This window comes from Rousettus aegyptiacus, unplaced genomic scaffold (genome assembly GCF_014176215.1).
Source record: "Rousettus aegyptiacus isolate mRouAeg1 unplaced genomic scaffold, mRouAeg1.p scaffold_m13_p_2, whole genome shotgun sequence".
NCBI classification, from domain to species: domain Eukaryota; kingdom Metazoa; phylum Chordata; class Mammalia; order Chiroptera; family Pteropodidae; genus Rousettus; species Rousettus aegyptiacus.
Window position 1 is genome coordinate 90227955 of NW_023416295.1, and position 25158 is coordinate 90253112.

General features: G+C 48.2%; 1 protein-coding gene and 1 pseudogene across 10 annotated transcripts in view; one reads left to right on the forward strand and one right to left on the reverse strand.

Moving 5' to 3' along the window:
* Positions 1-25158, reverse strand: part of LIMS2 (LIM zinc finger domain containing 2) — a 77305-nt gene that overhangs the window by 14370 nt on the left and 37777 nt on the right. For 3 of the 10 annotated variants that reach the window (XM_016157061.2, XM_016157057.2, XM_016157058.2), the window contains exons 2-4: positions 3299-3458; positions 853-919; positions 504-624 (exon numbers count right to left, since the gene is read on the reverse strand). In XM_016157061.2, the coding sequence (XP_016012547.1) occupies positions 504-624; positions 853-919; positions 3299-3454 (344 nt within the window). In that variant the 5' untranslated portion in view covers positions 3455-3458. The other 7 variants (XM_016157055.2, XM_016157059.2, XM_016157060.2 and 4 more) reach the window with 7 other exon arrangements.
* LOC107516868 lies at positions 11369-12362 on the forward strand (annotated as a pseudogene).

Here is a 25158-nt window from a genome sequence, read left to right on the forward strand (position 1 = left end):
GGTTGAACTTAGGTTACTAAGGAGACCTAGCGCAGAGCACTAATGAGATTGATGGCCCTCAGTTTAAGAATGAATCTGGGCCCCCTAGTTGAGTGCTTTCTCTCCAGCAGCATCCAGCCATGGGGATAGGAGAGATGTAGACAGCTAGTGTCATCAGTGTGGGGTGGCCAGGCAGTAGTAGCCTGACTCGAAGCTCCTTATCCATCCACTGCTTCTAAGGGCTCCTGCTCCAGACACCCTCTTCCTTACTGTGTGCCGTCAGCCTGCTCCCAGGAACATGCTTGAGCCTGGGGTGGGCCCTGACTTCTCATTCCTCACTCTCTCCAGCCTCGGTCCTCACCAGGAAACTGGGGTGCTCCTATCTGTCTGGCAGGGATGTGCTGGGGCCAGCAGCCATGCCAGCACAGGCCACAGTGCCCGGAACGGGCCTGGTGCTCAGTGCACAGTGCCTGTGGTGAGAGGCCCTCCTCCCTGCCCGTCTCACCCGAGCACGCCCATCTCACCTGCCTGCGTTCTTCACGAAGCCTAGGTCAGCCAGCTCCACATCACACAGCTCACAGCGGAAGCACCCTGGGTGCCAGTTGTTGTTCATGGCCTTGATGACTCGGCCGATGATGAACTCACCTAGAAAAGAGAGGTCCCTGCGCTCTCCTCAGGGAGAGCACATGCTCCTCCCACTCCTCACCCCTGCCCCAAGCCCGGCCCACTCCTAGAGCTTGAGAAGATAATGTCTGCAGGGACTAAAGGCTGGTGCTCAGAAGGACAGGGCACAGGTAGTCAGGGAAGTGCTCCCCATGATCCTGCCCGCAGTTCTCGGGCTAAGAAAAGGCATGTATTGTCACCATCCCTTACCACACGATCCACAGCACGGAGCAAACAGCATTTGGAAGTCATGTTCGCAGTACTTCCGGCCTTCAAACTGCAAATGGGGCCAACAGAGATAGGAAAAGCCAACTAGCCATCATTTCCCAAGCTCTCCTGGTTGGTCTTTGTAGGGTCAGGAACTGCCATTTGGCTACATGAGCACCCCCGCTTTGTACAAGTGCAGGGAGTGGAGGAGAAAACCCAACCCTCTCTCTGGAGAAGACTTCTTGGAGGAAGTGATAAACAGCTGAAAGACTTAGCAGGGTGGGATCCTGAGCGGAGGGCATTATAGACCAAGGGGGGCAGCAGGCAGAAGTCCTGGAGGGAAAGGGGAGGGCCTGTTCAATAAGGGGAGCGCAAAGTGAGGGGCCTTGGCGAAGCAGGGAGATCCTCAAAGCCAGATCTCAAGGGGCCTTGCTGTTCACTGAAGATGCTGAAGATGCTGGCCTCATTGGTCCTGGGAGCCAGCAGAGGGCTAGAGGTGGAAGCATCGGCTGGGAGAGCTGGGGTCAAGTTTAAACCGTATGTGTCACTTTGCCCCATTCCTTGTGTCTTCTCTGTGTGAGAAGTCCATTTCCCCAGAAGCCACAAAAGACCCAGAGAAGGAATGCAGAATGGGGGGACACAGAAAGGGCAGTGGAGGGGCGCCCAAGGGAGAGTCCTGAGTCCTGCAGGCAGCAGGATCCAGTGGGGACACCAACCAGGTAGTCACTGTCCCCATCTGTCTGGGCAATGAGGGCCCTTGCGCTGGCCCCAACAGTGCCCAAAGCCTGCCTCTCCTTTCTTCTTTCTTGACAATTTCACTTGCCTTTCCCCTGTTCTCTGAAATGGGTGTCTCTTAGGCTGATACTGGCTATATCCCTATCCAGTGACCTGTAGAGGCAGCAGGGGTATAAATTCGTTCAACAACGAACACTTTCTGAGCACCTACTGTGTGCCTGGCTTTGTTCTAGGCACATGGCCACCCCTTCCACTGCCTGTACCGTTGGCCAGCATTTCCCGGGAGGCACCATGAAGAACAGCTACTCCTACTTTGCCAGGCAGATCACACACCCACAGCCATCCATCAGCCAATCCTATCAGCTCTACCTTTGAAATCTATCCAGCATCTGCCACTGGTCACCACCCCTACCAGTGATATGCTGGTAAATGTTTAACAATCAGCTCTGGTGGAAGGAGGGGTGCTGATCGTAGTGTTTGCCAGTTTCTGTGGTGTATACATCCCCATCATGGCCAATTTCAAGCTACCAACATGACGCTGGCCCGGAGCTGAGAAGCGACATGCAGTAGCATACCACCACAGTATAGTATGTCTTCCACACAGGTGGACAGAAATAACTTCAAAGATATAGATGACAGTAAAATATAATAAAATAATTAGGAAGTGGTGGGTTTTGAGTTTTGTTACCTTTGTTTTTAATAAAATTTTATCTCTCTGTACATTTATACAACTTAATTTTTGATAATGGCTGTTTGACAACAGTTTGCAAGATCGTTGGAAATCTAAATAATCTGCTCTTGTGAACAAGTATGGCCCAGTCTAGTCCCCTTCACTTTCGTCTGGGTTATTCTGATGACCCAGCCTCTTGTCCTACCTGGTCTCCCTAGCTTCTGTTCCTGTGCCCCACAGTCTCTCCCCAGCACAGCACCAGTGGTCCTTTCCCAGTGTGGGACAGACCATGTGACTCCTCTGGTCCATGCCCTGAAATGGCTCCTACGTCTCCCATAGTGAAATCTAAAGGCCCTACAAAGGTCTACAGGGCCAAAAAAAAAACACTGCCTCCCCGCCCTCATCCCTGCTGCTCCATCTCATTTTCGCTGCTTCCCTCACACTGGCCTCCCACCACTGCTCCCCAAACACCCTGCACAATCTGACCTCAGGCCCTTTGCACTTACTGTGTCTGTCTGCTAAATGCACTCTCTTCCTACAGCCATGAGCAGGGCTCCCTCACCTCCTTCATGACTGTGCAAACATTACCTTCCCTAACACCTCACCCTCCCCACCCTCCCTACCCCAAGATCCCTTATAACCAGAGCACTTAGCACCATCTCGTATACATTACAGTTATTCCATTTACTGTCTGATCCTAAGAGAGGGTAAGTGCACAGGGCAGAGTGTTTGCCACCCCAGGGCCTCCCAGAGTCTGCCCATAGGGGGCAGGATGAAAGGTGACCTTCAGTATCCACAGCCACCCAGAGGAGCACTGTTCTCACCTCACAGGTGAGGGATGGGCTCACGAGGTGTAGCAAGCAAGGCTCTGCACTGGCAGGAGCAGAGCTCGGCTCAAGACCCAGCATAAGTACCCCATCAAACACAGGTCAGGACCCCAGCCAGGCACTGCCCACAGGCTGCTACTGGAGGGCAGACGTAGAACTGGGCCGGAGGCTGCGGCTCTGAGAAGGCAGCTGGCTCAGGTCCTGGGAGCATCCTCACCTCATAGAAGAGGCCCTCTGGGAAGGGCCGGAAGCACTGGGCACACACGAAGCAGTGCTCATGGTACAGCTCTCCGTTGCTATTGACGATCCGCTCGGCAGGGGTGAAGCGTGCCTGGCAGCGCTGGCACACCGCGTTAGCCAAGGCATTGGACATGTTGCTGGGGAGAGGCGGAAGGGAAGGTCAGGACTAAGGAGGGACAAAGACAAGCAGGTCTGAAGGGTGCGCTTGATGGTCATGCCCCCTCCTTCAAAAGATAAAATGCATTCTGGGAAAAGCAGCGCTTTCTTCTCTTGGCGATGGCCTTGGCACTGTGGGGACTCAGAGATACGTGGTCGGGGCCAAACTGCTGGCACTGGCTTGGTCGCCCTGCACAACTGCCCACATGTCACTGCAGCTCTGTGGGCTATGGGCATGCTCTGCGTCAGCACATGCCGGGGGCTGCAGCATCTACTCCCAGATGACAATCTTACAAGGCCAACACAGCATCTTCATTTCACAGATGGACAAACTGAGGCCTGGAGAGAGTGCGTGACCTTCCCAAGATCCACAGTGGGCAGAGGCAAACCTCTCCACCTCTGAAATACCTGCCTTTCCTCCAGAGCCTGAAGCCCTCAGTTCAGGCTCTGGAGGGTCAGGCACACACTGGCCAGAGCAATCAGGGCTCTAACCAGCTGCTCTCACTCACCGCTCAACCTAGGCTGTCTCTTGATCACTGCACCCAGACTCCCAGGTGTGGAAGGACCATAATCACAGCTGTGGCAATGTTCTGTGGGCTGGTTAGGTGAGAGATGCACTTAAGTATTTGACAGGTAGCCTGGCCCAAGTAAGCCCCCACAAAGGGTGGTGCTATGGAGGTCAGTGTTATTGATTTGGTAGCCAGGCTGCTCAGTCCTCATCATGCTGGGCCACCGCTTGGGGTGTCAGCGGCCACCTCAGCTCCCTCTTGTGCCTCCTGTCACCCCTTCTCAGGGAACCAGAGTGTGTCTCAGGAACAGAACATCAGCCAAGCATAGGTAAGCAGCTCTGTATTCACTCTTGTTTATTCCCCAAGGCAGCCCTGCCTTCCAGATGATACCTAAGGCTCAGAGAGTAAAGCAACTTGCCCAGGTTTCACACAGCACACAACAGAGTCCAGATTTGAATGCAGACTGGTCAGACTTCAATGGCCCTTTCCTGCTACATGAGTTAGTTTCAGATCATCTGCCCCTCAAAAGCACGGAACCTGCAACCCCCCTTCCATGGAGAAAGTTTAAGAGTCACTGAGTCTTTGGGACAGGAGCAGGGTGGAGAGCAAACTTCATCCATGGCAGGTAACTGCTGTCCCTGGCAGAAGTGGTGGGCTTCCTTCTGGGAGAAGTGGGATCCAAACTGAGCTCCAGCAGAAGGGCCCGCACCGAGCCAGGCCCCTGCTGACTCCGGCCCAGGGCCCTGGAGCTCTAACTCTGCGGAGCCACTCCCGACTCAACAGTCTCTGCGACCTTCTGACACCCTGACACACAGGCCTTTTCCCACAAGTGCAGCAAATAGCTTTTGTCCAAGTGTCAACTCTGACGGATTGGTTGTGGCTGCCTAGAAAAACGAGCAAAGGAGGATGGTCGGGCTTAGCAAGGAGAGAGGTACCAGTTGGCAGCGCCGGTGTTGTGTAGGCATGACACAAACGTACTGCTTCTGAGACTATCTTTCCAGCCCTTTTTGCCTCTAAAATATCGAACCTGATCCCTCCCTCACTGCACAGTATCATAAGGACAATTCTTGAGTGAGTGAAGTTCATCAGGGTGTGCAGATGTCAATCACATGGAAGAAGGGTTCCCAGGCAGGAGGGGCTCAGGGGGTGGGAGTGGGCTCTGCTCCCCAGGGATCTAGGCATGGGATGTAGACTGAGGATCTAGCGAGGCTTGCTGGAGGCTGGGCTGATGTGTCTAGGCAGACAGGACTGCCTCTCTGCTCTGCCTGGGGAACCCACGTGGCAGGGGCAAGGCAGGAAGGCTCTTTGGCAAGACTTGCCAGATTTCTCACAGCTCAGCCTGCCCTCAGGCACACTAGGGGACCAAAGCCCCCTCCAATGTCCATATCATGGCTTTAGGGACCAGGAAGCGGGGTAGTGGCAGGAGGAGTAGGGTAGAGCCCAATGAAAGGGAGGCTCTGCTCAGAGTGGCCACCTCCCACCCCTGCCCCTGTTCTCCCCAGCTTGCTGCCGATCCGCACAGGGTGGTCAGACAGGGCAGAGGAGTGACTGCCTGAGCCACCATAGAGGACTGGGCTAGACTTTGTATGCACAGGCATGGTTTCCTGCCCCAAGAACACTGTGAACCTGGCCTTGTCCTCCCAAAGCACACGCCCAAGGTGGCAGGAAGGAAGTTCCAAAGCCTGGCCATGAGCAAGACCTTGAAGCTCTTGGAGAAGTCAGACATCAACAGGAAATCCCGTGACTCTGGGTCTGGAATTTCCCCACTTAAAGGGCCCAGAAAATGAAGGCACAAGAAAGATCAAGTGCAGCCCCAGGCTTTCATACTGCAACTTAAACCAGACGTCTGGGCCCTAACCAAGTGAGCACACAGCACACTGAGTCTCTGTTTACCCTTCCAGAGTCCCCGTTTCTGTCCCAGGGCTGACGAACTGCACTTTCACGTTGTTACCACACCCCTCTACCTAGAGGGGCTGGCCCTTAACTTGTCTATGTCTTGTTCCCTGCTTGGGTCACTGGGCATTTCAGGTCAAGGATATTGCCATCTCCCTACATACCTCACACAAATCCTGCCACAGGCAGGTGGGCTGTGAGGTGACCACCTACCTCCTGCACCCACTGGCTGTCCCAGCACCCCTAACAGCACTTCTGTGGCCACTTTCCCACACCATCCTGCTCAGGAACAGACAATACTCCAACCCACTGGCCAAAAACAGAGGGATGAACAGATGTGCACATGTGCCCAACAATTGAACCACAGCAGCATCAGAGAAAATTCCAGTTCTCTCCTGTGGGGGATGCAGGGAGACAAGTGAGGACTCTGGGCTTGCCCCACGATTCAAATCCTAACAGCCCTGCCCACCTGCTGTAGGACCAGGGAAAAAGTCACCAGCTTCTCTGGGCCACATCTCCTCATCTGCAGAGAGGCGCACCAAAGAAATAGTAACCACCTCATAGAGCCCAAGTGAAGAATTCCTGGCACAGGGTGTGTGGAACACAGGACCCCAATGGGGTAAGTGCCAGACAAAGAGAGCTGTTGTTTCCACAACTCTGGGAGCCTTCCAGAGTCTTTTAACCCCTGCCCAGCCTGGGAGAAGGCCTGCAGTCTGCCTGCACTCCTTTCGAGAGGTCAAAGGGTGGGAGACATGGACATTCCATGTCCTCCTTCACACATTCCAACCAAGAACAGGGAACACAGAGTCTACCCAGTTATCCCCCAGGGAGACACCAGCACCTGCCCCAAATGGACAACGTGCATTTGCTGCCGACAATATGCCCAGCTGTCTGGAAGCCAAACCCCAGGGCCTGGGGAGAGCACACCATCATGTACCCCTTCTCCAACCCTGCCAGCACCCCTAAATGCTCTCAATCTTGACAGCCAACACAAACCAATGTGTGGGCTTGTCCAAAATGTCACTGAGTGACCAGATGTCACTGAGCTTTACAATGATTTTTAGCCTGGGGTGGGAGGTAGCCCTTCTTGAGCTAGGTCCTCGTGAGTGGAGACTGCTGGTCCAGATAATAAAATCAAAGCACAGAGCAACTTGCTGAGGGTCACACGAGATTGGACCCAAGTTCTCACCTGTCCCTGCAACTCCTGGTGGCCTCATACAAGCATGGTCATTCAAAAATGTTTTTTGAACAATCCCAGACCTTCCCCAACTCCAGCCTCCACCGACTCGAGCCTAGACAGACAGTGTGAGGCAACAGGCAGCACCAGCGACAGGGGACGGTTCACACTTGAGGATAAGTCAGTAGTACTGAGGCCATGTCAGCCTGGGTAGTAGTTCTCCCAACACGTGTGCTCTACGGCCAGGCAGACCAGGCTGCAGCCCCGGCTCAGACACTCTGGGGCTGTGTGGCCCACAGAAGCATAGTCTCCGAACGTCGGCTTCATCATCTGTGAAATGAGCCAGCAACAGCTACTTCCAGGGTTGTGAGGAGGGTCAAGTGAGGTAACACCTGCAAGCACAGCCCATAACTACTCCCTAACTAGCGGACGGCACCCTTCCTTCCCTACTTCATCCAACAGATCTTTACTAAGCAGCTGAAATTTGCCAGGCATTGTTCCAGATGTGGGGAGAGGGGGAACCCCACTCAGCACAGCCTCTAAAGCTCAAGTGGAAGCTGCACCAGTAAGCACGGCATGGGCCTCCCTCATGAAGCTAGTCAGAGGCCAGCGGTGGAGGTCACCCAGCTGCATGCAGTACACAGGACTCTACACAAAGCCGGCCCTACACCCAGCCTTGGGGATACTAGACAATCAACATGCTGCCTTGGGCTGCTACCCATGAAGCGTTTACACCATCAGAAACATATTCCAAATCTGTATGGAGCCTGGGGGAGGGCACGAGGCAGAAGTTCACAGAAAACTTAAGTCAAGTAACTTATAAGCACGCACATGCAGCATAAGCTCTCCTGAGGCTGGCTGTCATCATCATGCCATGTACCCTCCTTGCCTCTCAGCCATGTTCCCTGCTGCGTCCGCACTGTGCAGCTACTCTCTAGCACTGCCTCTGGCCTTCGATGCCCCAGTTGCCCACCCCCTTGCACCATGGCTCACCCGCAGACGCCCAGGGTATTCCAGAAGCACAAAAGGAGGGTCCCCGTCCACTCAGATGAATTACTGGACCTGCTGAGGTTCAGGTTCTCCACTGAGCAGCAGGCTTGTCCAATCCCATTTCTGGTCTGCGCTGGGCCTGCAGTGCGGGTGCAGGTACAAGCCCACACACAAGCAGCACCCCACACTGCCACTCTGCAGCCTCTGTTCCCTGCTCCCCTCCCCCATGCCCTTCCTCTTGCTCCATGTTTAGCCCCAGACAATTTGGATGGCTCAGTCCTCACCACCGTTCCAGGGGGGATTGTCCTGACCACAGACATACGTGAGCATGGAGCAGGCTGCATGTTCACTGAGCCCCTGGGCTCTCCAGGTCTTTTCTCCAGGTCCCCCACCTCTCTAACTGCTACTCTCTGTCACCTCCCCAGCACCCCTTCCTCTCAACTATAGCATCCTCTCCCACAACTCCTCCCACACCTCCTTCTCTGGGGACCCCACCTGTCACTTTGATGCAGATGAACCCCAGCTCACAGCCCCCCTCGCTCTCCCCCACCTTTTACATGGTGCTTCCACCCAGTTGACCCCTGGGGATGGCGAACTCCACATGTCTAAGTGGCCTCCACATCGCAGCCTTGACTCCAGCGCTGGGAACTTCACCATGTGCGTGCCTCTTCCCCCCTCCCCTTCAGGTTAACTCATCCTCGTGGGTGCCCCAAGTTCCACCCAGAACCCCAGAGGCGCCCCTCCCATCCCAAGGGGAGGTTGTCTATACTGGCAGTTCTCCATAGGATAAGGCAGTTCAGGCTTTGAAGTCAGCCCAACCTGGGTTCAAATCACAGCTTAGTCATTTTTTAGATGAGTGATGTCTTGCAGGCTGGCCACTCATTTTGCTAATCTATAAATGGCAATAAAATGATCCCAGACGGAAAGAAGTAACGGGGTTACATAGGATAACTAATCCCAAACACCACATCCTCAGCGTCCTGTCGTGGAATGTGGATCACAGATGACATCAAACCTAGCTAGATTAAGTTGCGCTTTCCCCCACCCTTGTCTCCAAGCTAGGCACGGGACCCTTCCCCACTGGAAGGGCCCAGCAGGGTGTCGGAGGAAAGGCCTGCAGCCGCAGCTTTCCGGACATTGTCCCTGCCACCTACCAGGGCGTGGAGGGCGGCAGACTCTGGCGGTGCTGGCGCCGCCGGTACAGCCCCGAGGCGGCGAGCGCGCCCAGCGGGATGGACATGGCAGCTCCTCCTGGCGGTGCGGGCGGCACTGGTACAGGGGCCTCGGACCCCAGCCTCGGGGTGCAGATGCGGCAGAAGCGGCCGCCTTGGCCAGACACCACAAGGAGGCTGGCGTGCAGGGCTGCCTGTCCCCCCACCCCTCCGTACTCACGTTACACACTGCGGTCTCCAAAGGGCAGGAGAGTCAACAAATAGAAAGGATATTGTTCCCGCCCTGGGGGCAGCACAGTGAAAGCGGAGGCTGTTGGGGCTGGGTTCTGGCTGGGGAGGGGACTCACTGAAAAGGTCCTAAATGGCACTGAGGTGAGAGCACTAGAGCTAGGGCAGGAGGCTTACATGTCCCAGGCTGCCAGGAATCTGCAAGGAAGCCCTAAGCCCCCTCCCTGGTCATGCTGATGATGGTGGTCAGCTAAGAATGGTACAGTACTGACTGACCCAAGCAGTTTAGGAATCCTGCTCTGACTGTTCCCTGAAATCCTGCAGCCACAAATGCCACCCAGGAGACCCAGACCAGAAAAGCCCCTGCCCGTGGATCTGGCCAATAAATGGCCAAACACCCTCAAAGATGTCCATGCTGTCAGAATTCAGACAGCAGGCAATCCCCCAGCTTGCCAGAAAAAGCAGAAGCAGCAGGATCTGATGGAAGACCACCAGGAGAGTGCCATTTCCATACACTTTTACCTAAAGAGGATGTCAAGGCTGCTGTAATCCAAGAGCAAACATCCAAGGTCAGCATTGCCTAGCAATCACCATGGTCAGCAACAAAACAAGGGTCCAGAGCACTCACAGAAATCTTTAACAGCAATTCCATTTCCCTGAAAAACCTTTCTAGTAAGATCAGAAAGTGTGAATTGCATCTTCCTCTGCCTTCCAAAAGAAAGTAGCCATCATTCTGGACAGCAAGGTGCTGGTCTCCCTACACTCAGGCAGGGGAAAGTTTGGAGGGGATCTGTTGGCAGTCATATAGGGGGACTATTCACTGAGCAACACACCTCATCCCAAATCTAAGCATGAAGAAGTATTTATTAACCACCCTGAGGTCAGCCCCCAAACAGTCACATGACTACAAGCGTTGGGTGCAATATAATTTGTAAATGCAGCTCAATTCCAAAGGTACCAAAAACTGATCAATTCAACAAATATTTTCTTAAAGGTGACCACAGGGGCTAAAGAGAATAGAGAGGCTGAGCCTGGAGGAGCCAACAAGTAGAAAGATCACCTCCCACTCTCTGATGTAGACAGCTGAATGCTTAAGAACCTTATGTAGAAAGTTTTGTTACAGCAGCTTCAAGTCCATGTCCTTGGGCCAGGGCCCCTCTTACCAGTCCCTGCTGAGCCCTTCCCATGTGGAAATCCCAAACTCTAGAACCCAGAACTCTCCCCCAGAGCCGCAGTTTCATTTGAGGAGGGAACACTGCAGATAGACCCAGGAAGGCAGCTATAGTCACAAGTGTTTGTACATTATCATTTGTAAGGGAAGTTCAAGTCCAAGGTTATCAAACACTAATCAAACTGACAAATATTTACTGTAAAAGGGAACATCAAAGGCTAGACATTGAGAAAGGCTTTGAGTCTGATTGAGCCCAAATCCAAAATCTCTGTATAGCCTTGACCCCCACCCTAAAATCTGCAGCCTGTCTTGCAGGGGTCAGGTTAGGGGCGATGCTAGGCTCCCCAGCCAGAACTCTGACTTCAGAGGACACAGTTGCAAAAACACAATAAGAGTGAGAAGCTCTGAAAGTTTGTTCCTCCATAAAAGCAATGAAAAAACTAGCAACAATTGTCGGAATCTACTTTTTTCAGAACTCTGTATTAACCAAAGACTTGCAGTAACCCAGGGAGCAATGGTCAAGAAAAACTGTTGAATCTTGGTGATAACGGTGAGCTTTGTGGTGTTTCAACTTATCTTAGTCTCTAATGCCTGCTCCCTGACTCTATAGCTGCACTGAAAAATACCAACCAACATTCCCAGTACCATCCCTAAGAATGTACCTGCCAAAAAGGATTCCTCGTGAAATACCACCACACCCCAGGAGGTGCTGCAGCTGCTGCAGCTGGCCCCAGTCCCCATCATCACAACCATGAGCAGCAAGGCTGAGACCCAGCAGCCACTTGCCAACATCTTCCCGCCCTCCCACCCCTACCCCACCCTACCCCTGCCCCAGGTTGTGACACCAAGCGCAGCAACATGGGAAGCAGCACAGGGAGTGCCCTGGGATGGCAAGGTCAGAAAGGTCATCACGATGAAGGTTTCGGGAACGGTAAAATGGTTCAATGTAAGAATTGGATATGACACCAAGGAATGACACCAAGAAAGGTGTATTTGGACATCAGAATGCCATAAAGAATAACTGCAGGAAGGATCTTCATGGTGTAGATGAACAGACTGAGGAGTCAGATGTTGTTAAAGGCAAAAAGCATGCGGAGGCAGCAAATGCTCACAGGCCCTGGTGGAGTTCCAGTGCAAGGCAGTAAATATGCAACAGACCGTAACCATTACAGACACTATCCATGTTGCAGGAGTCCTCCATGCAATGACCGGCAGAATTACCGGAATCATGAGAGTGGGTAAAAGAATGTGGGATCGCCAAATGCTCCCAAAGGTTCGGCCCAACAGCGCCGGCCCTACCTCAGGCGACAGTTCCCACCTTACTACGTGCAGAGACTCAATGGGTGTCGACCACAGTATGCCAGTCCTCCTGTGCAGGAGAAGTGATGGAGAGTGCTGACAACCAGGGTGCAGGAGAACAATGTAGACCAGTGAAAGAGAATATGTATCAGGGCTATAGACCATGATTCTGCAGGGGCCCACTTCACCAAAGACAGTCTAAAGAGGACGGAAATGAAGATAAGGAAAATTAAAGAGATAAAACCCAAGGTCAGCAGTCACCTCTACGCTGGTATCACTATAACTTCAATTAACCATGCAGAACCCCAGGAAACCCTAAACCACAAGATGGCAAAGAGACAAAAGCAGCAGATCCACCAACTGGGAAACCGACAGCTCCTAAGGCTGAGCTACATGGGGCTGAGTCAATGCTGGCTCACCATCTCTACCATCATCCAGTTCAGTAAGCCAGCAAGAGGAAATGAATATGAAATTTCAGCAATAGGAAATGAACAAAAGATTGGAGCTAAAGACCTTAAGTGCTTGCTTTTTGCCTGTTGAGCAGATAACCAGAACTATCTGCATTATCTATTCAGCATTGTGTTTTTATTATTTATACCTAAAGATGTCTCTTTTTGGTAATGACAAACATATTTTTTTTAAAGTCTGGTTTTTCTCAATACATCATTAAAGATTTTTCAATTGTTTCATATCTGGTCAAGTGGAGATTTTTAAGAATTTCATTTTTAATTTGTAATAAAAGTTTACGACTTGGATTTTTCAAACAAGTCAACAAACTGTAAGCACTGTTAATAAAGGTCTTAAATAACAAAAATTTTTTTTAAAATGACCCTTTATGTTTAATTGGGCTCAACATCCTAACAACAGTCTAGCAGCCTTTGTTTACAAAGGTCCCTCACACACACTGCATATCGGGAAAAGGCCACAGACCTAGACACCAGCTTCCTGCACCATTTTCCTGCTGTCTGTGTCTACCCTTATAAGAGAGCCCCTAGGATAAAAATTTGACCAATGGGCTGAAGACCTGCCCCATTCAATTAGAGTTGCTCAACAATATTTTCATGACATCTTTGCTAACCAATCAAAACCTGTGGAACTGACCAATCAGGACGGTGTTCTTTGGACCATCTGCACAAAAAAGGGCTAATGGGGTAGGGGTGGGGGGCTTGTCTCTATATAAGCCATCCTCCTCTCCCTCTCAGTGTATGCCTTGGCTGCATTTCCCCGGTTTGCAAACAGAGCTGTAACACCCAAGCCACCTCGCTCAAGCTGTTTCACAATCGAGCTGTATCACAATTGAGATGTTCTACAATTAAGCTGTTTTTACAGAAAAAAAGTCTCTCCTGTACTGCACCCCAATTGTGGACTCCTGTTTGTCATTGAACTGGTAACAGAACACTTCCGTTGACACCAGTAATGAGGGAGCAAACAGATCTAGAGCTCTTTCAAAGCTTCATTCCCAAAGAGAAGTTATTATTTAACCTGACCTGGTTCTCCTAGGAGACCTACTGGAAAGGATTGTCTTCATGTGACCTTAACACACACTCAGTGCTAAAAGCCTCTCTTGGGGAGTGTTTTTCAAATGTATTATTATCATAGCTGCCTATGATATCAAAGCTAGAACTGCCACAGACAATGGCTAATAGCTGGGGCAACAACAGACTAACCAAAAAGCTTAAAAGGAAAAACTGAGAAATGAGATGTCCTTAGAGGCTTTGAAAAGAGCTGATGTATTCCTGGGAATCTAGAAAACTATGCAAATGACCAGGGCTGTGTGCATGCTCAGAAGAGACCTGAGAAGGTCCTAAGATCTGACATCTGACTAACCCTTAGGCTATGTGCAAGCAGGAAATAAAAGCTAAGACAGGGTTGTAAGCCGCCTGCTTGAATGCTGAAGGTGTGTCCCAACATGCACTCAGTGCTCTCAGCAAAGGCTGACAGACTTACTGGTTTCAGGTGTTCGAGAACATCTCTGACCAATGATTAGCTGGCCATTAAACTAATTCAGCACTGACTTTAGTGGCCATCAATGACAGAGATACAAACTTTACAGAATTAGTTCAGAAAAGTCACTAAAGAAACAAAACAAGCAGCAACAACAAATCCTGGGGAATGGTGAGAATCTGATTTCCAGAGTTGCCATATTATATTACTTGAAATGTCATTTTCAGCAAAAATTATGACATGCAAAGAAACAAAAAAAGTATGACCACTACACAGAAAAAAAAAAGAGCAGCAGAAATTGTCCTTGATGAAGCCCAGATGTTAAGACTTACTAGACAGACTTTAAATCATCTATTTAAAATATGTTCAAATAACTATAGTAAACTATGTCTAAAGAACTAAAGGAATGTGTGAGAACGATGTCTCACCATGGAGAAGATCAATAAAGACACAGAAATTATGAAATGGAACCAAATAGAAATTCTGGAATTGAAAAGAAATACTAAAGAGAGTCTTTTGGGATGAAATGAAAAAACACTAGAAAATAATTTGAATCCATATAAAAAAATAAAGAGCAGTAAAGTATATTTTATATTTATATAGTAAAGGTAACTGCATACACAAATATAAAAATCAGTATTAATGTATTTTTTTGTTTGCAAATCTTCCTCTTCCATCTGATATAAAGACAACTGAACAAAAAAAATAATTTAACTCAAAGGAAAGCAATAGTGTAGAAATTGAGAAACCAAAAAAAAGACATAAGACATATTTTAAAAAGAGCAAATTGCAGATGTAAACCCTGTAGTGTTATCAGTAGCTACATTAAGTGTAAACGAGTTTAACTCTCCAATTAAAAGTCAGATTTTAGCAGATGGGTTTTTTTTTAAACATGATCTAACTATATCCTTTCAATAAAAATATGTTTTTGTTTCAGATTCAAAAACACAAATAGTTTGAAAGTAAAAGGACAGAAAAGATATACCATATAAACAGCAACCAAAAGAGAATTGGAGTGGCTATACTAATATCAAAAAAAAAAATAGACTTTAAGACAAAAAAATATTATTATAAGAGCAAAAAAGGACATTTCATAATGATAAGAGTCAATTCTTCAAAAGTAAATAACTATAAACAGAGCCCAAAATACCTGAAGCAAAAATAGAATCGAGAAAAAAAAAATAACAGTAATAGTTAGAGACTTCAATACTCCACTTTCAATAATAGATAGACCATTATACAAAAATTAGGCAAGGATACAGAAGACATGAACAATACTATAAACCATCTTGACCTAAAAGACATCTATAGAGTACTCCACCCAGCAATAGCAGAACATTCTTCTTAAGTATACATGAAGCCTTCTCCAGGACAGACCACATATTAGACCATAAAACAAGCCTTTATAAACTTAAAAGGACTGAAATCATAGAAAACATACACTTAGACCACAATGGAATAAAATTACAAATCAATAATAGAAGAAAATTTATCAAAGTCACAAATTTGTGAATTTGTGTAAAAATTAAAAGAACACACTCCTAAAGAACCGATGAGTCAAAAAGAAGAAAACAAAGAAATTTAGAAAATACTTAGAGATGAAGGAAATGAAAATACAACATACTCAAATTTATGTGATGCAGCTCAGTGCTCAGAGGGAAATTAATAGCTGCAAATGTCTACATTAAAAAAGATCTCAAATGAATAACTTAAGCTCCCTCCTTAAGAAACTAGAAACAGATGAGTAAACTACTCTCAAAGCAAGCATAATGCAGGAAATAATAAAGATCGGAGCAGAAATAAATGAAATAGAGATCAGAGAAAATAAACAAAACCAAAAGTTAGTTCTTCAATAAGATCAAAAAAACTAACAAACCTTCAGATAGATTGACACAAAAAAAAGAGAGAATGTTCAAACTACTAAAATCGGGAATTAAAGCAGGGTCTGCAGTTACAGAAATTTAAAGCATTGTAAAGAAATACTATGAACAATTGTAAGCCAGCAAATTAAATAATCTAGCTGAAATGGACAAATACCTAGAAAGATACAAACTACCAAAATTGACTCAAGAAGAAATATAAAATCCAAATAGACCAATATTAAGTAAGGAGACTATGTAGTAATCAAAAAATTTCCACAAAGATGGGCTCAGGACCATCTTTGGACCAAAATTCTTAGTGAATTTTGCCAAATGATTAAGTAGAATTAATACCAATCCTTCACAAAACTTTTCCAAAAAATCAAACAAGAGTGAACACTTCACAACTAATTTAACAAGGCCAGTATTACCCTGACACCAAACCCAGACAAAGATGTCATAAAAAAACTACAGATCAATATCCCTTATGAATATACATGCACACATTCTCAACAAAACTGAATTTAGCGGCCCCTTTAAGAGGTGTCTGCCCCTGTCCCAGCCTCCGTCTCACTCAGGGGCTCGAGACTGAGACCCGCAGCCCCGTGTCCTCGCCCCGTCCTACCTTCTTTCTTTGCCGGGTGATTTCTTAGTTCTCTCTCTAGGATTTTTCTTCAGCGTTTTCTACATATAAGAGTATGTAATATGCAACCAGAGATAGTTTTACTTCTTGCTTTCTGATCTGGATGCCTTTTAATTTCCTTTTTTTACCCCCTGCCTAATTGTCCTAGCTAGAACCTCCAGTACAATGTTGGAAAGAAATGGCAAGTCTGGACATCCTTGTTTTGTTTCTGCACTTAGGGAATGCTTACAGTTTTTTACCATAAGTATGATGTTAATACTGGGTTTTTATCAAGCTGAAGAAGTTCCCTTCTAGTCTTACTTTGTTGAATGTTTGTGTGTGTGTGTTTTTTTTATCATGAAAGAGTTGGATTTTGTCAAGTATGTTCTCTGCATTTCATATGGTATTTTCTCTTTATTCTATTGATATGGTATATTATATCGATTTTTGGATGTTCAACCAACTTCATATTCCTGGGTTAAGTCCCATGTGATCATGACATATAATACTTTCTTTTTTTGGCTGCTAGATTCAGTTTTGTTGAGAATGTTTGCGTCCATGAGAAGATTTTTGCAGTGACGCACCTGCTCGCTCTGAGCACCAATGCCCAGTTGGCTGTGTGCAGGGGGCAACAGGGACTTACAATGGAACATTGTCGGAGTGAGGGTCAAGGCAAGACTCACTCTGTACAGAAGTGCCAGTGGCACCCATTGTTACTCTGTTGAGCCCTCCCCTTTCCCAATGTGGGGACACAGCGCTGCCATAGCCCTGACATCATCAAACTGGATAACAGAGGTCACTCTGCCCAGAGGATTCCCTGAAACCCACCTCCCCCAACTCACGGCCCCACCCAAGCCACATCCAGGTGTATTCTCAACAAGTCAGGTGCCCCTTGCTGAGCAGTTCCAAGACTCATACTGGAGGCAGCTGGCCTCAATTTCTGGTGTGTCCTCTTGAAGCAACTATAAGCACAGTGTCTGTGGATTGCTTGCTGAATCTTAACAGGTAGCCCCAAAGGGGCAAAGGCTTGGGTTAATAAGACCAGGAGACTTAGGAGCTTTGTTTAGTACATAGAAACAGACACAGAAAGGCAGCCAAAATGGGAAGACAAAGAAGCAGAAATCATATGAGAGAACAGAACAGAGATCCAGAAATAATGGAGTCAAGCAATCTAACAGATGCAGAGTTCAAAACACTGGTTATAATGATGCTCAATGAACTTAGATAAATTCAGTGAGAACTTCAACAAAAAGATAAAAAACATAAAAATGGAAATGGAAATTATAAAAGGGAACTAGTCAGTCAGAAATGAAGAACACATGATCTGAAATGAGAAGTATATTAAATGAAATAAACAAAGTGAATAAAGAAGAGGATCAAATGACTTATATAGAGGATGGGAAAGCCAAGGACACCCAATCAGAATGGCAAAAAAAAAAAAAAGTCAAGACTATAATAATAATTTAAGGAGCCTATGGGACACTATTAAAGGTAAAAATATTTGTATCATAGGGGTAACTGAAGGAAAACAAGATGTTGAAGAGCTATTTGAAGAAATACTGATGGAAAACGTCCCTCATTTGGTGAAGGAAATAGACATACAACCTCAGGAAGCTCAGAGATTCCCAAAAACCAGGAACCCAAAGAGGCCCACACCAAGACACATCATAATTAAAATGCTAAAAACTATATACAAAGAAAGAATATTAAAAGAAGCAAGGGAAAAGCAGTTACCTACAAGGGAGAACCAATAACACTGGCAGCTGATTTCTCAAAAGAAACTATACAAGATAGAAGAGCTTGGCACAAAACATTTAATGTGACAAAAACCAAGGATCTACAACCAAGAATACTTTATCCAGCAAAGCTATCATTGAGATTTGAAGGACAGATAAAGAGCTTTCCAGACAAAAATAAGCTAAAGGAATTTATCATCACTAAGCTAGTATTACAGAAATTGTTAGAGGGACTTCTTTAAGAAAAAAAAAAAAACATGTATCAAAAAAAGTAATAAAGAATGGTAACAACTACATTCATATCAACAAGTACCTCAAGTGGAAAAGAGTTAAGTGCCCCAACCAAAAGATAGAGTGACTGAATGGATAAGAAAACAAGACCCCTATAGCTGCTGTCTACAAGAGACTCACTTCAGATTAAAAGACACACACAGACTAAAAGGAAAGGGATGGAAAAAGATATTGCCTTGATGGACCTAGAGGGTATTGAGCTGAATGAAATGGGTTGGATAGAGAAAGACAAATATCACATGATTTCATGTACATGTGGAATCTAAAGAACAAAATCAACTTCCAAAACAACAAAAGCAGAAATAAACTCAGATACAGAGAATATTTAGAGGGATAGTAGATGGAAGGGGCTTGGGGGGGAAGGCAAAGGGATCAAGAGGTACAAATGGATAGTTGCGGAATAGACATGGAGATGTAGAGTGTAGCGAGTGGAGATGTAGAGTGCAGCATGTGGAGATGAAGAGTGGTTAATAATGTAATAAATATGTAAGGAGGAAGAGGAGTACTAGATTTAGTGGGGTGATCACTTTGCGAGTTATGTGGATCTCTGATCAACATGCTATACAACTGAAACTGGTATATTTATGCCAACTATAATTTTAAAACACTTATAGAATTGTACAATATAAATACAAGCAACTAATTGTCTATTTTATTTCACTGAAGACAAAAAAAAAACTGACTCACAATGGATTGAAAACCTAAATGTAGGAGTTAAAACTATAAAACTCCTAGAAGAAAATGGTATACATTTTCATGACCTTGGATTAATTAACAGTTTCCTAGATATGACACCAAAAACTCAGACACCAAAAACTCAGGCAATCAAAGAATAGATAAATTGGACTTCCATGAAAGTTTTAACCTTTTCTCCATTAAAAGACAGTATTAAAAAGTTAAAAGACAAGCCACAGAATAGGGGAAATATTTCTAAGTCATATATCTGATAAGTGTCTACTATCTAAAATACATGAAGAACTCTTATAATCCAACAATAAAAAGACAACCCAATTTTTAAATGGGCACAGAATTTGAATAGACATTTCTCAAAAGAAGGTATACAAGTCAGCAACAGGCAGATGGAAAGATGGTCAACATCACAGTCATTAGAGAAATGGAAAGCAAAACCACAATGTGATACCCCTTCACACCCACAGACACAGACAATAATGAGTTAGCAGGGATATAAGAAAATTGAAACCCTTATACATTCCTGGTGGGAATGTAAAAATGTACAGTTACTTGGAAAATAGCTTGGTAATTCCTCAAAAAGTTTGACATAGACTTACCATATAACCCACAAATTACACTCCTAAGTATATGTTCAAGAGAGCAGAAAATGTATGTAGAAATGTTCATAACAGCATTGTCCATGTGGAAATAATGTAAATGTCCACCACAGATGAACACATAGACAAAATGTGGTATGTCCATACAATGAAATATTATTTGGCCAAAAAAAAAAAAAAAAGACATACAGCACTATGCATTCATGTTACAAATAAATGAACCTTGAAAACATTATGCTAAGTGAAAGAAGCCAGGCAGAAAAGGCCATATAAAGCATGGTTCCATTTATATGAAATGTATAGAACAGGTAAATCTGTAGAGACAGAAATCAATTAGTAGTCGCTGGGGCTGGGGAGGGAGGAACAGAGATTGACTGCACATAGCTGCAGAGTTTCTTCTGGGGGTGATGAAGATGTTCTGGCTGTCATGGTGATGATTGTGCAACCTGGTGAACACACTTAAAACCACTAAATTGTACACACAGCGAATTCTGTGGTATGTGAATTATATGTCAAATTTTTTAAAAGCACACAAATAGTGATGAATGCACCTACAGAGCTTACTAGAGGCATGAACAAAGGCCAGGGCAGCTGTCAGCACGTGCTGAGGTGGGGCTGCCTCCCTGTGGCTGAGTGGCGAGTGTCATCCCCAGGACAGCCAGTGACACCCCACAAATGGCCTGTCCATCACAGCCTGCTCCACTGCATGACTGGATATCACTGGAAGGCTGAAGACAACTTAGCCAGGTCTCTTGGTATGCCTCAGATGAATGGCATAGTCCATCCTTCTTACCCTATAGAAATTTGATTTTGAATCATTATATTTTCTTAGTTTAAACTTCAAGTGTCACTGTGGGCACGGATTGTTTTACATACATACCTATGTTCTATCATCTCATCTTAGTGAGATAGATACGGTCATCTCATGTTAAATATCTCATTAAGATAGTCATCTTATTAGGTCATCTCGCATAGTCATCATCTGAATTTACAAGATTCAAATAAACAGAACAAGGATGAAAGTTCAGGTGCCTCCCCTGGCCCTCCCCGCCAACTAGAAATGACCTAGGAAGGGTCAACTATGAATCAGCATTTAATAGATGGAGCAGAGGGAAGAAAGGCTGATTGAGAGGCAGGACAGCCACTGTGCATGGAAAGCCTGATCCCTCTTCACAGCTGCACTGTGCCTGCACCCTCTCGCACCAGCTCACGAGTGCCGAGTGCCGGTTGTTAAATTTGCAGGAATTTACGTCAGGTTCATAGCCTGGTGTGAGTCAAGGTGAGGGTATTTACAGCATGGAATTGGACATGCTACAAATCAGGCCCTCCATCCCCCCGTTGCACTCCACTGGCCAGTCAGAGGCAGGAGTCAATACTAGAAACAGAAGAAAAGGGAGGAGCTGAGGGGCAGGAGTGATGCCCAGCCTGGCCAGTCTGGGGATCAGAGCTCAGTTCTGTATCACTTGTCCTCTGCTTCACACTTTGCTTAAAACCTTGACTCCATCATGACCCCATGTGCTGCCCTGACGGCTGTGGTTGCCATCCTACATGCACCGTGGCAGGCTCCTCTGCCAAGGTGTCCGCTGGGCATACTCCTGGAGTGACTGAGAGCACCGCGGTGGTGGAGGGGAATGCCACTGACAGGCTGGGTCTCTGGGCAGGAGGGATAACCTGTGTGGACCTTAATATCCTCCCTGTAGAACAGTGCTGATGCCTAAGGTCCTTTCAGCTGGGACAAAAATTAAAGTGTTTTGAAGGTCCAAAGTCACTGGGCTGCTGGCCAGGGATGAGCTCCTCTTCCCACAGAATGCCTCTCCCTAAACAAATACACTCAGGCTTGAGGCCTCATTCGCCCTTCTGTCCCAGCTCAGCCCTCACCCAGCTTCAGACCCTCTTATCCAAATGCCTCTCAGTGTTTTCCTTAGACTTGCCACAATTTTCAAATGCCTCTTGCCCTCAACTAGCTCTGCATCGACTCCCACACCTACACTACAAACTGGGCATGAGTCTTCATCAATCCTGTCAGTGCCACCTCCCAGACCCCTGAGCCCATTCCTCTCTATCCTATGACTGCTGTGGACGTAAGAATATCCAAATCTGTAGAAAAGTTTTATGAGTTTATTAGTTTATTTGAGCCAAACACAGAAAACACCTGGAAGGAAGATCTCAATAGACTGAGAAAAATGCTTCCCAGAATGAAAGTTTACAGTTTCTTTTATACACTTGAAATTAAGGAACATAGGAAGATTACATGGTGGGAGAAAGCAAGGTGGGAACTGGATTATTGGATCCACTCTCCTGAAGGTGGTTATACCTCCGAGGGGTCTGAAAAAGGCATTTCAAAGGTATATTAACCTAGATGCACAAGAACAATGAATAGGGCTTAAGGTGAAGATAAACCTTTTATTAAAGAAGTTATAGGCCAGGGTGTGACTACCCACCATGACCTGCCCAGTTAGGAATCTATGATCAGATCACCCTGTGAGGTTTTTGTCCACACTGCCACGAAGCAGCCTCCCTCACTGCTTGCCTCCTGACCCATCTCCCTATCTCTTCTTCAGCAGCCCTTTCTCTACATAGCTCCCAGAGGTGAATTTCCAAAGTGTGTGGCTGTGCATGTCACTTTAGATCACTTTAGTGGTCCCCCATTGCCCTCCCTCTGGTCTTGCCTACTCCACCTGTGCAGAGCTAAGATTTGATGCAGTTGTCAGGGAGAGCCCCCAAGGTGTGTGAGGTGTACAATGAGAGGGAGAGGGCTGTCTCCAAAGGTCAGCCTGGGTCCAGGTGGCCAGCGGTGACATGGAGAGAACCAGGATTCAGGCATGAGAGCTGCTCTGCTGTCTTTTATAAGTGCAGTGGACATGGACAGGGCATGGTGGCTTAGAGCAGCATGGTGGCTTTTAGGACAGAGACAACCTTGCCCAACCCACAGACTGGGTCAATTATCCACTTCTCGGCCGGCCTGGCCCAATGCTCGTGTGCGGAGGGAAGCAAGCCAGTCCTGGCACAGACACTGCACAGGAGGGCATAGACCTACACTCACAGACCATTCGCAGCCTGGAAAATCCAGTAAGTGGTAAAATACATCATAAGAAAAAAAAGAAATCCACCAAAATGTTCCTAATGACATCTCTAGGGAATAGAACTGTGTGTTTCCTTTCTTTCTTTTTATGTTTCTGTTATCTTTCATGTTTCTGGGTTTTCCTAACTCTCTAAGATGAGAAGTATTAATTTTAGAAGGAAGAAACTGACTTGGTGTTTGTTTTCCAAGACTCACCCTGTGTCTTTGATGACCAGTATTTCTCAGGCTCGGAATGCCTATTGGACCGCAGCCATAGCCAGGGTAGGCTGGCCCCCGCTCCCACCACCCAACTGCCCTCCCAGCTTCTCTTGCTGGACTGTAAGCAGGCTGATCCAATGGCCTCCATATCCATGGAAGGCCCAAGGGACTCATGGGTGAGAGGACCCCTGCCGAGGGAACACAAGGTCTCTGATCTGGCTCCCTGCAGGGTGTCAGGGTAGAAACTGGTAGCATGTGGCCCTGCCTTATTTGCTGTACCTGAATAACCATCTCACACACATCCCACCCATACCTCAGCACTGGTCTGTGCTGCCCCTCATTCTGTTCCCAATTCACTCTCACTCTTTTATCCTCCAAAGCTCTGGGCGGAGGATGGGGGAGAAGCAGGCAGCTGGCAGGGGGGCCCTGTGGGGAATGGGAGGGCAGGAGCCTCACACGCACACTAGGAGGGTGAGCATTGGCAGCTGGTTTTGTCAGCAGACCTGGGATGGGAGGATGAGATAGTGCGCAACAAAATGCATCCAAAACACAAGACTGGCTAGGTGACAGGACACATGCTATTTTGGGTTCCTGGGGCTGCCCTAAGACTCTGAGCCACAGCCTTCATAGTGATCAGAGGCAGTGTGCCTCTGCAGGCTAGGTGACCACCCTGCACGATACACAGGTTTGGGGCTCCATCCCGCCCTTCGTGGGTGCTCCCCATTCCTGGTCATTGCCTCCCTAAGCCTCCTCCTTGCTCCCCGCCCCCCCCCCCACCACCACTCACCTCAAAGCCACAGAGCCTCAGTTCACAAGCCCAAGGCAAGAGGTCATAAAGAAGATTCTCCTGCCAGGGCTTGAGTCATGCTCTTGAACCCAGCCCTGTTTCAGAACAGTCTAGAGATCAACACTGGCCAGACACTGGTGGACATGTGACCAGCCTCAGATTCACTCAGCCTCTGAAGCCTCAGTTACCTCATCTGCGAAATGGCAACAAGGAGCCTGAGAGCGGAAGCTCATGCCCCCACCCCACTCTGCCAGCCCTGGCTAGGGCCCAGCTCTGGCCGGGCCCCCACACGGATCCTTCACCCATGTTAACGTTTTCACCACTCCGGGCTGACGGAGGAGACACGGCTGTGGGGGCGGGGGCGGGGGCGGGGCTCCCCCAGGACCGCACAGCTGGGGGTCAGCAAGGCTGACGAAGCCCACGGTCTGGGTTTCAGCGCTTCGCCATTTAGCTAGTGTAAGACCTTGGGCAGGTGCGCTGGCCCCTCCGAGCCATCTCTTGGAGCGAGGCTGGGAGGCGAGCAGAAGCTTCACCGGCCGCTGCCCCGCGTCGGTGGGTGGCGGGGATACCCCCAGTCCTGCCAAGAGCTGCCGCCCAGGGCGCCCGCGAGGCTGAGGGGCCCGGCGGGGCGCGGCGGGGATTCGTCCCGCCCGGACGACGCTCTCCGTGGGGCGCGCAGATGGGGCCGTTACCTTCCCGTCATGGTGGCCGCACGCTGAGCCCGGTCGCCTCAGACGCCCCGAGCCGCCGCTGCCGAGCGCGCTCCGCAGGGTGTGGACAGCAGGGCGCCGCCCGAAGCAGGCCGAGTGCGGCTCCGCCCGCCGCGCCGCGGGCTCGGGACGCGGGGGCTGGGCGGGGCGGCCGCGGGGACGTGCGGGGGCCGGCGCAGGCCCAAACCCCGCTCCGGGACCGCGAGGCTCCGAGCCGGCGTGCGGGTCACGGCCTCCCTCGGGCTTCGCTTGCCGCCGCCTGAATTCCCCGCATAGCTTTCCTTTTAAAGGGAATGAAGTTAAAATAAACGCCCCGCCCAGCGCTGCCCTTCGCTGTCCCTGCGGCTGGGAACGGGACACTTCGCGGGGGAGAATGGGAACGACAGAGGTACCACGCTGAGACCACCGCTACTGGCCTGCAAGCCCGGACTTCCCACTGCGGCCAGGGCAGGACAGGAGATCACATTCCTCAGACGTTTCTGGGTACCGACTTTCTCCTAGGGCGCTGGGTACCCGCTGTCCACGCAGTCCACCGCCCACCCCAGGGAGGCCAAGGTAGTGGGGCGTCCCTTTGAGTTGAGCTTGACTCTGCATACTTAGGTACCAGGTCAGTAACCCTCCCAGGGAATAACATTTCACCCAAATCCTTGAGCAAGGCCTTCACCTGGCAAAAGGAACCTTATGATGACAAGAGCATGCGCGGGTGGTGGGTGGAGAATCACGC